The sequence below is a fragment of the Marmota monax genome, unplaced genomic scaffold, assembly GCF_021218885.2.
Source record: "Marmota monax isolate L192 unplaced genomic scaffold, Marmota_monax_Labrador192_F-V1.1 WCK01_AAM20220418_F8-fsc00028, whole genome shotgun sequence".
Taxonomy (NCBI): Eukaryota; Metazoa; Chordata; class Mammalia; order Rodentia; family Sciuridae; genus Marmota; species Marmota monax.
The window spans coordinates 2,590,845-2,608,222 of NW_026694779.1; the positions used below are offsets into that span (position 1 = coordinate 2,590,845).

Genomic DNA, 17,378 nt, shown 5'->3' on the forward strand with positions numbered 1-17,378 from the left:
TGTGGGGCCTTCAAGAGGTGACAAAGTCTTTAAGAGGTGATCAAGTCAGTGAGAGGGATTAGTGTCTTTCTCTGGAAGATGGGATTAGTCTTTTTGAGAATGGAGTGGTTTTCTGAGAGAGGGAGTGGTTTTCTGAGAGCAGGGTGTGGCAAAAGTGAATGGGCTCCTTTGTCCCCTCCCTCTCTGTAGCCCTCCTTGCTCCCTACTCTTGCATAGGCGCCAAATCTGCATGCTATGTGACACAGCACAATGCTCTCACCAAAAGCAGCTACCATTCTTGAATTTCCCTGTGCCCGGACCATGAGCTAAACAAACCTTTTCTTTATAAACTACCCAATCTCAGGTGTTCTGTGATAGCCACAGAAAATGGACAGAGACATGTGAGGGCTGCTTACAATCTCTTTCTACTTCATATTTGGTCTTCAGAGGAAGGGTATGGTTGTTTGTTGATCTGTGGGAAACTTCTATTCCTTTCTTTATGTTTAATTTGTTCTAATTAATTATACATGACAGTAGAATGCCTTTTGACACATAATAAGTAAATGGAGTATAACTGCTCATTCTTCTGGTTGTATGTGATGTAGAATTACACCAGTCAAGTAATCATATATGCAAATAGGGCAATAATGTCTGATTCAACTATCCTTCCTACCTCCATATGCCCTCCCTCTCTTCATTTCCCTCTGTATAATCCAAAGTAACTCAATTCTTCCCCAGCCACCCCCTTATTATGACTCAACATTAAACTATTCAGCTTTTTGTTCTTTGGCATTGGCTTATTTCACTTAGCGTGATATTCTCCAATTCCATCCATTTACTGGCGAACAACCATGGTTTCATTCTTCTTAAAGGCTGAGTAATATTCCATTGTGAATATATACCACAACTTCTTTATCCATTCATCTATTGAAGGGCACCTAGGTTGGTTCCATAGCTTAGTTATTGGGAATTGAACTGCTATAAACATTGATGTGGCTGCGTCACTGTAGTATGCTGATTTTAAGTCCTTTGGGTATTAACCAGGGAGTGGATAACTGGGTCAAATCGTGGTTCCATTCCAGGTTTTCTGAGAAATCTCCATACTGTTTTCCAGAGTGGTGGCACCAATCTGCTGTCCCACCAGCAACGTATGAGCGTACCTTTCCCCCCACAACCTTGCCCACACTTATTGTGGCTTGTATTCTTGATGATTGCCATTCCGACTGGCTACTCCTGACTTTATATGGTAGCTGTGTATGCATGAAGTCGAGTCCGTTTGGGGGGGTTGCTGGGTATTTGATGATCTTCCTAGTTTAACAGCCTCCTCTTTCAGCCGTGAAGTCCGAGGACTCAGCACGCTTCTGTCTTGCTGGTGGGGGAAGGGTGAGCTCTCCTCTTTATTTCTGGATTTTAGGGTTCTCTGTTGTTGTCGTCATGGCTGTTTTGCGGGGCTCTACCTCTTTCTTGCTTTTTTTCCTTCGCCACCCGCTTGTTGCAGGGTGCTTTTTCTCCATTCCCTTTTGCCTTCTTTTCTCTCCTGGAAGCTATGATCATTTTCCTATAAATCATGTCTGTCCCTTTAATGAGGCTCTGCCTCACTTTGGGGCCCAGAGCAAAGGAGTCCCCTGACCCTGGGCTAAATCTCTGAAACCAAGAGCCAACGTGAGCTTTCCCTCCTCTTGGCTGCTCTGGTTGGGAATTTTGACCCCTGCAGCAGCACAAAGCTAACCCAATTATCTTTATTATTATTTTTTTTTGTTCTATTTACCTTTGGTTTAATTTGTATTTCCTTTCCTGCTTAAGATTCAAACTTTAGATTTTTTTCTAAAAAAATGTAAGCATTTTTTTTCATTCTGATATAGATATTTAACGCTATCAACTTCACTGTATTTTAACTGCAACCCACAAATTTCGATATGTTAAGATTTCATTACTGTGAAGCTTGAAATATTTTGTTCTTTGAACCATGGAATATTTAGAAATGTGTTGCTTACTTTGCACGTATTTGGGGACTTTCTAGATATTATTTGGTTAAGGACTTCTGATTTACCCCAGTGGTTGCCAGATAATATATTCTATATGATTTCATTCTTTTGAAATATTTTGAGACTTATTTCATGGTCCAGGACATGGTCTATCTTGGTGGATATTTCATGTCCATTTGAAAAGAATTATACTCTGCAGTTGCTGGGTACAGATTTTTGTAAATGTCAACTAAGTCAGTGTGGTTGACAGTGTTCATATTTTACGTCTTTATTGATAATTTGTCTTGTTCTATCATTAGTGAGACAAGGATGTTAAAATCTCTAAGTATGATTGTGGATTTGTCTATTTCTCCCTTTGGTTCTCTCTGTTTTAGCTTTATTTATTTTAGTTTTATCCATCCATCCATCCATCCATCCATCCATCCAGGTTTTGGTACTGGGGATTGAACCCAGGGGAACTTTAACACTGAGCTACATTCCCAACCATTTTTATTTTATTTTTTATTTTGAGAAAGGGTCTCTGTAAGTTACTTAGGGTCTTGCTAAGTTGCTGAGGCTAGCCTCAAACTTGTGATCCTCCTGCCTCAGCCTTCTGAGCAGTCACAGGAGTTACAGGGTGTGCCACCATGCCTGGCAGCTTTATGTATTAATCTCTGTTATCTGGCATAAACACATTTAGTATCATTAGATCTTCCCAATGAATTGTTCCCTTTATTATTATGAAACATCTCTCTTTTTCTCTAATAATACCCTTTGACTTTGATGTCTACTTTCTCTAAAACAAACACAGCAAAGCCAGTTTTCTATGCTTATTGTTTGGATGGTATATCTTTTCCTTTTTTTTTTTTTTTTTGGTAAATTTCTCTGTGTCTTTAAATTTAATATGTGCCTCTTTTAGATATTTTATAATTGGATCTCACTTTTTAAAAATCCAGTCTGACAATCTCTCCTTTTTAGTTGACATATTTGATCCATTCACACTTAGTGTAATCACTAACGCAGTTACGTTCCCACCTAGCCTTTTGTCTGTTTTCCCTTCTGGTCTTCTTTTGTTTGTTCATTTTGCTTTCTTCTACTCTGTTGTGCATTTCCAGCTTTCTGTTCAACTACTCAGTATTTTGTGATATTCGGTTTTATTTTCATTTGTTGGCTTTTTTAGCTCTGTTTTATTATTTTCTAAGCAGCTGGGCTAACAATACACATCTATAACTCCAGCAGAGTTGACTTAAAGTTAACAATGTATCCCTTTGTACTTCCTCTACACATCTGTCCCTTCCCATTTCTGATTATTATTCTGACATTGTGTTCTTTGAAGCAGACTTCAGGACCAAATTATATCACTAATTGAAAAATGGACCAAATACTCCAGTTAGAAGGCAGAATATGATCAGTCTGGATTTCAAAGTAAGACTCAACTATAAGCAGTGTAAAATCTCTATATCGGGAAAGAGCACCTGGACCGCGAGGAGTATCAGAGAGACAGACTAGGGGATATTCGAGGAAGGTCAGCAAATCTTGGGCACGGGGCTTACAGCAGGATAAAACGAGTCTTGCACTTTCTGCCTCCCTAGCTCAGCCTCATAGGTGTTCTGGAACATTCCTCTGAGTGTTCTGGCAGCTGTCTAATCATGGTATTTTGAGCTAAGAATCATATGAGGTTACATGTGAGCTATCTCCTACCCAAAGAGCAGGAGCCCAGTGACAGAGCTTTGCCTTCATTTGCAAACCTCTGGTCTAGCTCTGGACCCCTGGTTTCTGCAGGGGCCATGTCTATGTCTGATACACACAATCCCAAGAAAGGAGGACCCCGAGCAGGTACAGCTTCCTCCTGTGAAGTCCACACTCGCTGGCCTGCCCAGCCTGGTGGGCAGAGGGTGCTGGCCTGCCCAGCCTGGTGGGCAGAGGGTGCTGGCCCTGACTGTGCACAGCAGACAGAGGTAGCCACACTTTGCACTGGGGCTTACCAGGGAGGCAGCGTGGTTGTCACCCTGGATGTGGGCACAACTGGCATCGAGCAGATGGAAGCCAAGGAGGCTAGACGCCCTGTGCTGCCCTTGACAGACCATCCCCCTGGACATTCTTGTATGGGAAAAACCTATTTGCACTTCTCTGAGTTTGGAGCCTAGCTTCCTATGTCACGTAAACAAAACTATTTTTGTATTTTTTAAAAAATATATACTGTATCTGCTCAGAATTCAAACACCATGAAAACCAAGGGAAGGGTTTTCACCACTGGCACCCCAACCTTGCCCACACTGGGTTTGACACAAACACATCCATCTACACTTAAGGCCATGACACCTGGGGTGATCCTACATCTAGAACAGGGGAGGGAGGGAGACTCTCCAAGCAGAGGGAGCAGCACGTGCAAAGGCCCTGCAGTATGAGGGAGTGACTTATGTTGCCAAAGGGGAGTAGACCACTGAAATTGGGCAGAGTGGGCATGGGAGGATGAAACCCCAGGAGCCTGGCCTATGCTGAGCGTAGCACCATGAGCGGCCGAGGAAGGCTTTGGGTTACAGGAGTGAGGTGAAGTGTGAAGGTGCTTCCCCCTGAGATCCTGGCCTGTGGATGACTGGTGGAACCGCCTCTCAGGACCCGAACCCAGGAGATGAAGACCGCACCAACATTCTGCTCATCCATCTCCCCCGGGGCCTCTTAGACCCCCAACCTGCGGCAAACTCACCTGACTCTGCCACCTCAGCAATGGGTACCCCCTGCTCGTATGCCATGAAGCCCAGGACTGAGAAGATGGCAAACCCGGCCACGAAGCTGGTGCCGCTGTTCAGGCAACAGAGCATGATGCAGTCCCTGTGGGGAAGCAGCAAGAGAGACTCAGGTCAGAGTGGGTAGGATAGGTGCATTGCCGGAACACTGTCCACCTGAGCACTGTGGGGGGGCAGGCAGGGAAGTGAGGGCATGGACAGCCCCATTTCCCTGGTGAAGCACCCATAGTTCAGAGAGGTTAGGTGGCTGGCCCACGGTCACACAGCTTCTCCTGCATTTCTCCAAGATAAGGTAGGGCATGGATCACAAGCACGGAGAGGGGGTGTGAAGGAAGGAACGGAGGCTGGCATGTGGTACAGTGCCGATCGAGCGAGAAGAAACCTGGGAGACAAACCAACACTCTCCTGAATCCTTGGAAGGAGAGAAAGCCAGGGAAAGGAGAGGATTATATTCCTGGGAACTCAAAACTTAGAGGATGGGAGAAGCCTCCCTGAGAGACGGCTGCCTCTGAGCCAGGGGACCAACCTGGACCTCACGCCTGGTGCTCCAGCTGCTTCTCGGGGAAGAGGTTTTATCGTGACATTCATCTGGGACCAAACCAACTGCCGACCAGAGCCACATCTCACAGAACTCACGGCTCAGTCTCTGTTCCGCTGCTATGAGGAGCAGCCCCTTCCAGCATGGACCCCTCGTGGAGGGATTTACTGGGGCAGCGGCTCTCATCTGCTCTTGAGAGGGACTCGCCGGCCAAGAAGCACCCGCTGCACAAAGCCCAGGAGAAATCAGACTACAAATGTCAGGGCTTCGTCAACCTGGAGAAAACGGATCCCTGACGTCTCAGCCTGTTGCCAAGTCGGGGCATCCGCCTCTCAGAATCCCAGCCACCAAAGAGCATGGGGGGAGGGGGCTGTGGCTTGGGCACACGGCCTGTGTCAATGCCCTGCCATGACTCGGGGCGGGACAGTGACCCAGTGGGTGGCGAGCCTGCTTCTTCAGGACCCTCCCCTGTTCTCAGTAGTCCCTTCCCCCTGCTGGACTACACCAACTGCTTAGACTGCAAGAGACCAAAACCTGCCTTCTCTGAAAAGTTTTGGTTTTACCCTCAAAAAAAAAAAAAAAATAGCCTGGCGCTCCTTCGGGCTGGGGAGATCTAAAGATAGTGGACTTATATCCCTTTGAGTTTTCTGTTCTCCCAGTTCAACATCCCAGTTCCATTACCAACTCTTCATCCTGCTCCTGATCTCTAATGTACCCCCCGCTCGCCAAGCCCCTCTTCAATTATTATATCCGGGACTGAGCACGAGGCTCAGGCACGGAGTGAGAGGTTCACCTCCTCTTCTCCTGACACTGTGCTTCATGTAATGCAACCAAAGGTGATAAGAACATGGTTGGGGACTGACATGATGATTCTAAGGGAGAGCATCTGGACTAGGAGTCAGGACCCTGGGGTTCCAGTCCTCCCTGCAGTATCTTTATTTGGGGTCTGGTCTCACCCACGACGAGGCCAGCTGTTTGGGTAACTGGGTCTCTTGGGATTTGTGTCCCATCAAATCACTCTCAGCAAGCTGTCACTCCTGCTCCCTTCTCCCTGGAGACGAGTATATTTCCCTGCCCCGCCAACTCTGGCCTTGGCCACGTGACTTGCTGTGGACAATGAGTCGTGAGCCAATGTGACACAAACAGAGGCTTGAGTTGTGCTGGCCTAATTGGACTTGTCCTTTATCATTTCTGTGATTTTCCATGAGAAGAATTCCTCAGGGGAGCTGCCATCTCTTGAGCCTGGACCCCAGAATGCACACACATGGCACGCACTTGAGCTTGGCCTGGAGTTAGACTCACCCAACCCTCAGCCCGGAGAGTTTCCCTGGCTGATGGGCAGCCTGGAGAGCAGTAAGAGCAAATGTTTGCTACGGTCAATCTTCCCTGAGGTCTGGGGCTGTTTGTTATACAGCATTAATGTGGCAGTGGATGACTGATACAGGTTTGTTTTTTTTTTCCCAAACCGCTCTGTGAATGCTGGCTGGGCTGGTAGCCCTGCCACATTATCTGCAAACCTCGTTTGCCTCTGCTATAAAGGAAACTCAGTCCAGGCCTGGATGAGGGCCAAGCTCTTCTTAAGGCAGAGACAAATCTGCTTCTCCTGCCTGGGTCCTGGAGTCTGGGGTAAAATGGCCCTGCTTTATTGAACAGAGTGACATGAGATGGTGCTGGGAATGCAATGAATGTATTGCCTCCACGTGGGCCACATTTTGGACTTCTCCTGTATTATTCTTATTTGTTTTGGGTACCAGAGATTGAACTCAGGATGTGGCCCTCAACCCCAGAGCCACATATCCAGCCCTATTTTGTATTTTATATAGAGTCAGGGTTTCCCTGAGTTGCTTAGCACCTTGCTTTTGCTGAAGCTGGGTTTGAACTCACCATCCTCCTGCCTCAGCCTCCTAAGCCGCTGGGATTACAGGTGTTCACCCCCACATGCCTGGCTCCTATATCGTTTTTAAAGGAGCTGCAGCCAGCGTGTCAGGCCCTACACTAGGTTTCACTCAGCCCTGGAGGACCAGAAAAGGAGAATCATCTACTGCAAGTCTCACAGTCAGTTGTGAAGTTTGGGATGCGTCTCAGATGCTGTTTCCAGAAGCTAAACAAAAATGATGTGCCCTAAGAAGTAAGACTTCCAGAGCCTGGGTTATGGACAGTTATCTCTGGGCATCCATACAGAGGGTGATAAAGAAAATGTCCCCAGTTACAAAATCCCCATCTTCCTGCAGAGGTCTCTTGGGTGCCTTCCTCAAACCACAGAGTGACAGGCAGACAGAGAGAGAAGCTCTCAAGGGCCCTAGGGTCCCTTCCATCCCTGCGACCTGCTCGCCACCCCCCAGGGCATCCACGCCTTCAGGCAGTTGTAGCCTAGTGCTGTGTGCTCTGAGGGGATGCTCGCCCCTGTCCGCGTGGGTCCATTCCCATCCCTCTAATTCCTTCCCTGCGCCAGCACTGCTTAGGTGAAGCCTTACGTAACCAGTGCTTTGAAGTCAGCAGGAGCTCAGCTGGGCTGGTAAGACCTCCAGAAGCGATTATGCTGTCAGGAGAGAGGGTATTAATTTACTCCATCTGAGATGGGAAAGACCCGCTTGCAGAACGCTTTTGAAACAGGACTAAAATGAGCCTTCTGATTTTGCAATGTCACCTAGGGTATTTGCTTTATTCTGCTGATAAGAGACAGAAAGGAAAAAAAAATAAAATCCCTGGCTGTTGGATGGGAAAGCAGAAGGATTGGGGGTAGCTGGTATCGGTCAGTCGTGTGCACATTTGGAAGAAGCAACTGCCCAGGGACCCAGATTGGTGACAAGACAGCCTCGGCCAGATTCAGTTCTAATAGCCTGGAAGGAACTGGCCATCCGTGGTAGTGAGGAATAGGGGTACCAGGGCCAGGAAAGCCATATTCTATCACCAGCAATGGGAACACAAGCAAGTGACTTAAATTCCATGGGCCACCGTCTCCTTGTCTGTACAAGTGACAAATGGGTGTCTTAAGGCATGAAAGTCACAGGAGACCTGGCCCACAGGATACAGGGAGAATGAGAAACCTTTCTGATGTCCTCTTGCTCCTGATGGCCTGGCTGGATGGGATTGTCAGTGACTACGGATTCCCAGTGTCCAGAGATTGAATTCGGGGCCCTCGACCACTGCGCCACATCCCCAGCCCTATTTTGTGTATTATTGAGAGTCAGGGTCTCACTGAGCTGCTTGGGGCCTTGCTTTTGCGAGGCTGGCTTTGAACTCACCATCCTCCTGCCTCAGCCTCCCAAGCCGCTGGGATTACAGGGTCCCGTGCTGAGTGCCAGCACCTCTCTGAGACAACCCAAGGGGGTCATCGTCAGCCTGCGCTGGGAGCCTGCTTGTGCTGCTGTCCCTAGCTGAGGGCCTCTCCCTTGCTGCCCGGGGTTCCCATTTCATACTGTGGTTGACAAACTGCCTGACCTCTCAACCCCGAGACCCATCTCCTCTGTGACAGCCTGGAGCACAGCGAGGGTCTTACAGAAACCTGGCCCAACCGCCCACCTCTCCGGCATCCCTCCTTCCAGCCATACTCAACTGCCCCTCAGCCCAAGGGCCCCAGAAACGATGGCACTTGTGGCCTAAGGGTACACTGAATGACATGGTAGCTTTTCTTTTCAGCATGTTGGATCTGTCTACTTAAAAAAAAAAAAAAAATTCCTCGGTGCCTCAGTTTCCCCAAATGACAAACTCGACAGACTGGGTCACTACTGTCGGTCTCCTGTGCCACCCATTCCACTGCCTCACGCTCTGCAGACACACAGATGTCACGGCAGACCCTGCAGACTTGACAAACGGGTTCGTGAAGGGAGCATGAAGGTGGCTTCCAGAGACCCCTGGGAGGGACAGCAGAGAGCCTGGTCAGAGCCCAGACTCCACCACCTCCACCTGGGGACCACCTCCGGGAGCCCCGATTTCCCTTTCTCAGAGACGGGGAGAATGGGGGAGGGGCTGGACCATCCACAAAAGGTCTTTCAAGCCGTGATTCCACGGGAGCCAGGCCGTGGTCCGGTTCTGTGGTCACTGGTTCCCGGCCCAGGGGCACGCACCTCTCCCACATGCCCTCACCTACACTGAAAGGGGATTCGTTTTTGGGGTTACTGCTCATGTTCTAGTTTAGAAAAATAATCTTGTTTTTATAAGAGTCTGTTGCTTATTTTTCTTTTCTCTTCTTAGTTATTTACTTTGCTTGCTGGGGATGGAACCCAGGGACTCATGTAGGCTGGACATGTACTCCACCACCACGCTACACACCCAGGGTCTTGCTAAGTTGCCCATTAGCCTGCCCTGTGCACTCTCCTGCCTCAGGCATGGGCTCCTCCCCTGTGCCTGGCTATAGTTTATTTTTCTTTTGTATTTTAGTGTTTTTCATATTGACACATTCATCACCTTAACATAGTATGGATCTAACCCCACTGAATATCATATTATATACTACTACACCCTTTAATTTTGAGGATGATTTTCATATTTTATTTAGAGATAAACATACAGGGGTTGTGGCTCAGTGGTAGAGTGCTTGCCTAGCATGCACAAGGCACTGGGTTCGATTTTCAACATCGCATATAAAATGAATAAAATAAATGTCCATCAACATCTAAATAAAATACAACATGTAGATATTTGTACTAACTTGTTTTTTTTTTTAAATTAAACTCAATAGATACTCACAGTAATAGAAAATAAAACAGAAAAATGTCTTAATAGTATAGGAAGTATAAATGAGGGAGGACATCTCCCCCGCTGACTTCCGAGGCCCAGTCTCTAGGCTATTTTGAACAGTTTTTAAAAATTTCTTTATAGGGCTGGGGATGTGGCCCAAGCAGTAACACGCTCGCCTGGCATGCGCGGGGCACTGGGTTGGATCCTCAGCACCACATAAAAATAAAATAAAGATGTTGCGTCCAACTAAAAACTGAAAAATAAATATGAAAAAAATCTCTCTCTTCTCTTTCTCTTTAAAAAAAATTTCTTTATAGAAAATCTTAAAGTTTAGAAGTCTAACATTTAACAATCTAAATTTTTAAAAAAATATTTATTTTTTAGTTGTAGTTGGGCACAATATCTTTATTTATTTACTTTTATGTGGTGCTGAGGATCAAACCCAGGGCCCCGCATGTGCTAGGCAAGTGCTCTACCATTGAGCCACAACCCCAACCCCAACAATCTAGATTTCTGCTGGGTGTGGTGATATACACCGATAATCCCAGCAACTCAGGAGTCTGAGTCAGGAGGATTGCAAGTTCAAGGCCAGTCTTAGCAACTTAGTGAGAATCTGTCTCAAAATAAAAAATACAAAGGGCTGGGGATGAGGCTCAGTGGTTAAGCATCCCTGGGTTCAATCCCCAGTACCAAAAGAGAAAAAAAAAATGTAGATTTTTACATGAACCAATGTCACTCTCTTCCTTTGTGATTTCTTTTTTTCTAATGATTTTTACATGTTTTCCCTATTCTAAAATTATTTTATTATTCATTATTTGATGATAGTTCCCTTTCAAAATTTAACTCTTTAGTTAATTGTATTATGTGACTATATGGGATGAGGTTTGAGGATCTAACTTATTTCCCCCAAATATTCATCTCAGAATCACTTGTTCCAACCCCGTTCCTTTCTCCACCAACGTGTGACGGGAATGGCTTTGCTGTCATTATTCCACAGTCTTATCTCTGGTGATCTTGGGGGTCTTAGAAAGAGACCCTCTACCATCCACCTGTAAGTACTCCCCTATCCTGTGCAGGGCTCTGGGTCCAGAGGTGCAGAGACCTCAACCAACAGACAATCACGGCACAAATTTCACTTGCCCCTGTGCTGCTGGGAAACTCTGGGCACGTGCAGGTCTCAGCCCTGCTGTGGGGCTCACCTTGCCACCTGGGTATGGCCATCTATAGGACGTCAGGGAGGGAGGCCGGTCAGGCCAAGGGGCAAGGCGGGGCAGCAGCCACTCTAAGTGGGACAGGAGAGAACCCTACAGTCAAGTAAGACAGGCAAGGAAGCCGATTTGTGAACAGAAGGTGGAAGGATAAGCCCTTCTATGCTGGAACACCTGGGTCATGTGTTGATGATGCTACTAGTGAGCTGCATGACCTTGGGCAAGTTCCTTGCCGGCTCTGGGCTAAATTTGTGCCTCCATGTAAGGTGACACCGACAGAGGCTAGAGAGAGATTCTGGGGGCGGATTCACCTTGCAGCAGACTCTGATTGCTCTAGTAGCCCTACCTCCTCTGGTGGCCCCCTCTTTGATCCTTGGGCAGGAGGAGGTCAGCAAGCAGCCCATACGTTCCCTCCTGGACCCTGCAAGGCAGGCAGCTGAAGGGACTGGTGTGATGCTGCAGAGGGTCCCCGGGAGCAGGGAGGAGGGCAGGCCGGGCCCGGGGTGCTCACCTGTAGCAGTTGTTGTTGTAATTGTTATAGCTTCCCAGAGCAGTCAGGCAGCCCAGGCAGATGGCGTAGGAGAAGAAGATCTGCGTCCCTGCATCGACCCACACCTGCAGGAAGGACAAAGAAGTGGGCATAGAGGTGAGTTCAGGTGTAGGGGTGTGTGTGTGTGTGTGTGTGTGTGTGTGTGTGGTGGGGGGCGGTGTCTTGTTTTCTGATATCCCCCACCCGCCATAAAAATGTCCACAAAGGGATCATCAAACTTCCTAATCTTCTCAGGACCCCCTTTTAAGAAGTCCTAGTTTTGTGGACTTCCTGATGAAATACCTACATCCTGAGTGAATTCCAGAATTTTCCAGAGGTCATGGATAAAAGCTCACAGAGTGGAATGAATTTGGATATTGAGGACCCTGGTTTCAGCTGTGTGCCCTTGGAAAAGTGACTTAAGCTCTCTGAGGCTTAGTGTCCTTACCTGCAAAGTGGATAAAAAAAAACTTGTCTGTCATTCAAGTAAGGAGTACCACCCCTCTGTGGGCGGGGCATGCTTGCTCCTAAGGTAAGTCATGTGTAAGCCAAACAAATGCTGTCATTTACTGGTGGTTAACAAGACCACAGGAACACAGTCAGGAGACTCTTCAAGGCTTGCATTTGGACAGCCTCCCTGAGCACAGGGGAGGCGGGGAAGTGGTCACCAGGGGTTCTCTTGGAGCTCGGCTCCCAGAACTTACCAAGGAAAATCTACAGCTAAAGCCCATATGCAGCTGATGAGACTCATGCTTGGGCATTATGCACCCTCTAGAGAATGGCATTTGGCACTAAATACAGAAAACAGAACTTATTAGGCACTTACGATGTGCCGGGCACCTTGCTCAACCTTGACACAATGACCACATGAATATTCACGGCATCAATGTGCAGGAGGGACTGTTAGATCCCTTTTACAACCTAAGGAGACTGAGGAACAGTGAGGGTGAGTAACATGCCCAAGATCACACAGCTGGGAAGGGGTGGAGGCAAATCCATGGAGGCCCATCTTCAGAGATGCATGCTTAACTGGTCTCAGAATTTCAGATTTTTTTGTTTTGTTTTGTTTTTTTAGCACTGCTGGGGATTGAACCCAGGGCCTCACACATGCTGGGTAGGCCTTCTACCACTGAGATACAGCTTGGATTTTGAGATTTGGAAACAGTCTCAGAAGTCCCCTGGTGTAACCTCTCTCCCAACACAGGACTCTCTTCTCAGTACTTCTGATAGAGGAATCTCTGATTGCTGTCAATGACAGGAAGGGCACCATCTCTAGACACAGATAATTTCTTCTTTAGAGAGTCAGACTGTTAGCTCATGTTTTAAAATAAGAAGATTCCTTTCCAACTGCTGGGGTCACTCGACCACATCTTTCTCTTCTGCCTGGCAGTACTTTAGAGGTCTGAAGAAATTGTGGCTCCCTACTGAACCCCCAACCTCTCTCATTTGCAGATCAACTATCTATATGTCCTCTCTCTTGGGGATTTGATTACCTGGTTCAGGTCACTCTACTCTGGAGTTTCTCAAGTCTGTTACATCTTTCAACAGACTCCAGGGCTTGCCTCTTGATCTAAAGCATGGATTATTATTATTTTTTCTCCTCGAAGCTGGCTCATTGGGTCTGATCTTACTGCTCCATGAAGAATTCAGGGAGGGCTATTTCATGAAGTGGGGCTGGGGATGGAGAACAACAGCAGACCCGAGAGGAAGCAATGGAAAGTGGGAATAAAAATAAAAAAGGAACTCTCCAGATGTGGAGGCATAGGCCTATAATCCCAACGGCTGGGGAGGCTGAGGCAGGAGGATTGTGGGTTCTAAGCCAGCCTCAGCAACAGCAAGGTGCTAAGCAACTCGGTGAGACCCTGTCTCTAAATAAAATACAAAATGGGGCTGGTGATGCAGCTCAGTGGTTGAGCGCTCCTGAGTTCAATTCCCATTACCCCCTCCAAAAAGAACTCGAGAAATTTTGCTACAAGTGGGAAATTGAGGTTGCTTAAATATTTATAGGAAGGGTCCTATGGAGAAATAAAATGTTGAGGGTTCAGAAGAAAAATGGGTGTGTTTTTAATTCCTCCTGCCATGCCTCAGTTTCCCCATTTGCTATCTCTAGTGAATTCCCCTTTCCACTCAAAAGGCAAGTAAACCATACAGAGATGCAGAAAGCAGGAGGGACCTGGTGTGGCCACTGAGACGCCTGGTTCCTGCACATGCGCTCACCTTGGAGTCTTCTCAAATGAGGATCCCTCCCTCACTGTCCTCAGGCCAAAGAGAGAGAGAGAGTCCCTGAGATAGGTGAGAAAAAGCTTGCTCCCTCAAACAGCACCCTGCCATCCAGTAGAGGGGCTCTTCCCGCACTCTCCACCCCCCATACCACAGTGGTAAAAACCCTCTGTGTCAGAAACGCCAAAAGGAAATTTTAATCCACATGCCCCAAAGATGTGCCCCCAAACCAGTGAAATCACTAGCAAGTCATTTTCTTGCAGTTTGCTCATTAGAAACAACGCTAAAATAGGGAAAGTACCGTTTTTTTTTGTTTGTTTTTTTGCCTACTCAGCATCCACCTCCCCTTTGTGGCCAGGGGCAGCTCAATTTTCCTTTGGGGAGTGGCCTCTTCCTCACTCACAGGGAGCTTCAGGGGAGGTCCCAGGTCGCAGAGCTGGCCAATCAAAGCAAAGCGTTTCTCCTGACCACAGTGATTGGCTCAGGGATGAGCAGATGATGCAAGCTAAGCCAATGAGGTTCAATCCTGGAACTTTTACTGGACTCTTGCAAACAGGACACCTTCTTTTCTGATGAGGATGCTAAGCTCCTTAACTTTCGGAGGCCACAACTGACCATGAAGGAAGAGCTTGCATGAGAATAAAACCAATACACAGGAAAGAACGGAGTCCAGAACCAAGAAATACAGAGAATCGGTGCTATGACTTGAGTCCCTAGATCCTGTCATTCCTGAAATTCGCTGCCCTAGAGCATTCAGTTTCAGAGGTCTATAATTTTCTCTTTTTCCTAAGTCAGTTAAATTGAATCACTGTCGCTTCAAACTGATATCTTTTGCCTAATAGCAATGGTAAGCTCTTAGAAAAATCCAGAGTGTGTAAACCCTAATCCTTCAATCAATGTAAATTACTGATGACCCAGCACTTACTGAGCACCTTCTGTGTGCAGAATTCTGTGCCAAACTCTCAAAATGGTATCATACCATTTTATATAGCACTTCACCTCTGACCTCAGGAGAAATAAATGAAACATTCACAAAACTAGGTGTCTAGTACCGAGAGAGCTAAGTAGGGTTGGAGGAGAGAGAGAGAGAGTTCTATTTGCTACAGCAATCAGAGAAGGCTGAATGTCTCCTGGAAGAGACATTTTTACACTTGATCTTCATCAAAAGGCTGAGGAGTGATTGAGGAGACATTTCTTTCAACATTGGACAAGATGCAGAAGAGGGCATGTTGGTCCAGGTGAGAGGGTGTGTGTGTGTGTACTCAAATGATTTTTCCTTCTTGCTCTCCTACTTCTGTAGGAAAAAGTCTGTTGTTTTCCTTCTAATGGTTACCATTTTAAACCCTAACCTTTAAACAGTACCTTTAGTCATTCCTTTTTAAATTCCTGTCTCATGGTTCCCTACAGTGAGGGATATTAGAAATAAAGCCATTAGACTATCTTTCTCTTCTCTCCCTCTCCCCTAGCATCAAATATGAAGAAATATTAATTTGCTTCCAGTTAAGAAGTCATTCTATGATGTGGTGGCGCACACCTATAATCCCAGCGGCTTGGGAGGAGACTGAGGCAGGCGGATCATGAGTTCAAAGTCAGCCTCAGCAACTCAGTGAGACACTGTCTCAAAATAAAAAATAAAAGGGGTTGGGGATGTGGCTCAGTGGTTAAGTGCCCCTGTATTCAAACCCTGGTATGGGCAGGAGGGAAGTCAATCTATGAAATTATTCTGTGATACTTCTCCTGTATTCTTTCTAATTTTTATTTTTTATTTTATTATTATTATTATTATTAGTTGTTCAAAACATTACAAAGCTCTTGACATATCATATTTCATACATTTGATTCAAGTGGATTATGAACTCCCATTTTTACCCCGTATACAAATTGCAGAATCACATTGGTTACACATCCATGTCTTTCTAATTTTTAATACACAGATTTTATATGCATTATTAGAACAAACCAACACATCAGGTTCTGTCCTATACCCATTCTACTCTGTGGTGACTATAAATTAAATGAGCATCCCTAGGCCTTCCATCAAAACCTTGCCAGTTATTTTGGTTATCTGTAGCTTGTTTTCTAGTAAATTTCTCTGGAAAGCATCATGGGAATAGGTCCTGGGTTCTTGTATGTGCATAGTAATTCATCTGTGGCTTTCATACTTGAAAGTCCATTGGGCTGCATGTTAAATCCTCACTTCTCTTTTTCTGACCATCTGAAATAAGTTTTTTTCCAGCACTAAGTGCTGCTGTAGAAAAGACTGATTGCCAATCTAATTAGCTTCTCCTTAAAATGCACTTTTTCTTTTTGTCTGGATGCCCAATTGAGTTTTTTCTTCTCTCTTGGCGGCCCAATAGTTCTATTGGACCATGTCTTAATGTTGACTGTTTTGGGTTGATTTTTCTCATGTTTGTGGTGTGCTTCTTCAAGATCAAGTTCACATCCTTCTGCACTCCCCTGTCCAGTGCAGTGCTATTCAAGATAATCAAGAAATGGAAAAAAAAAAAATCTAAGTCTTCATCAACCGATGAATGGAAAAAGAGATTGTGGTACACAGACATCATAGAATACTATTCAACCATAAAAAGGATGAAATCCTGTCATTTGCAGCAATGGACATAGAACTGGAGAGTGCTATCCTAAGTGCAATGAGCCAGGCCCAGAAAGACAAGAACTACATGATCTCCCTCATGTGTGGAATCTAAGATTGTTGATTTCATAGAAGTTGAGAGTAGAATGGTGGTTACCAGAGGCTGAGGAGAGTAGAGGGTGGGAGGGATGGGGAAGGACTGATCAACAGGTTCGTAGCTGCAGTGAGGAGTAAGAAATTCTGGTGGGATATTGTACAGCAGGACAACTACAGATAACAATATGTACTGAGCATTTCAAAAAACTAGAAGAAAGTTTTCACCATAAAGAAACGACAAACAGTTGAGGAGTTAGATATGTTTACCTTCATTTAAGCATTACACGATGTATATATGCATTACAACATAACATGGTACCCCATTGCTAGGTACAATTTTTATGTTTTAATGCATCAGTTAAGATACATTTAAGAAAAGATTCAAGCACAAGTCTTATTTTTGTATCAGGAGGAAAAAAATGCATTTGTTCATTTTTATTTGGCTCTATTTTTTATTTTCTTCCTTTCTATCCTTACCTTATGATGTTACCCATGGTCACTATTCATTCTTTTATAACTCCTATGTAGTTATTTTTTCTGAAATGACTCTCCTGTTGTAAGCTATCCTTGTTGTCAGCACTCCTTTCAAATTTTCTTTTATCTGACAATTACATTTATGCTATTTTTCTCACAGTATCCTTTGGTTCTCTTTTAGCTTGTTTAGAAATCTAAGTTTTGCCGGGCATGGCGGCACATGCCCATAATCCCAGCAATTTAGGAGGCTGAGGCAGGAGGATTGCAAGTTTGAGGCCAGACTCAGCAACACAGCAAGGTCCTAAATAATTTAGCAAGACCCTGTCTCAAAATAAAAAATCAAAAGGGCTGGG

General features: G+C 45.8%; 1 protein-coding gene across 1 annotated transcript in view; it reads right to left on the bottom strand.

The window, feature by feature from the left end:
- The window catches only part of Slc6a11 (solute carrier family 6 member 11), a 128,623-nt gene that overhangs the window by 17,057 nt on the left and 94,188 nt on the right, over positions 1-17,378 (bottom strand). Inside the window, exons 7-8 of the mRNA XM_046425574.2 lie at positions 11,628-11,731; positions 4,651-4,775 (exon numbers count right to left, since the gene is read on the bottom strand). Coding sequence (XP_046281530.1) covers positions 4,651-4,775; positions 11,628-11,731 — 229 coding nt within the window. The remainder of the gene's footprint in view (positions 1-4,650; positions 4,776-11,627; positions 11,732-17,378) is intronic.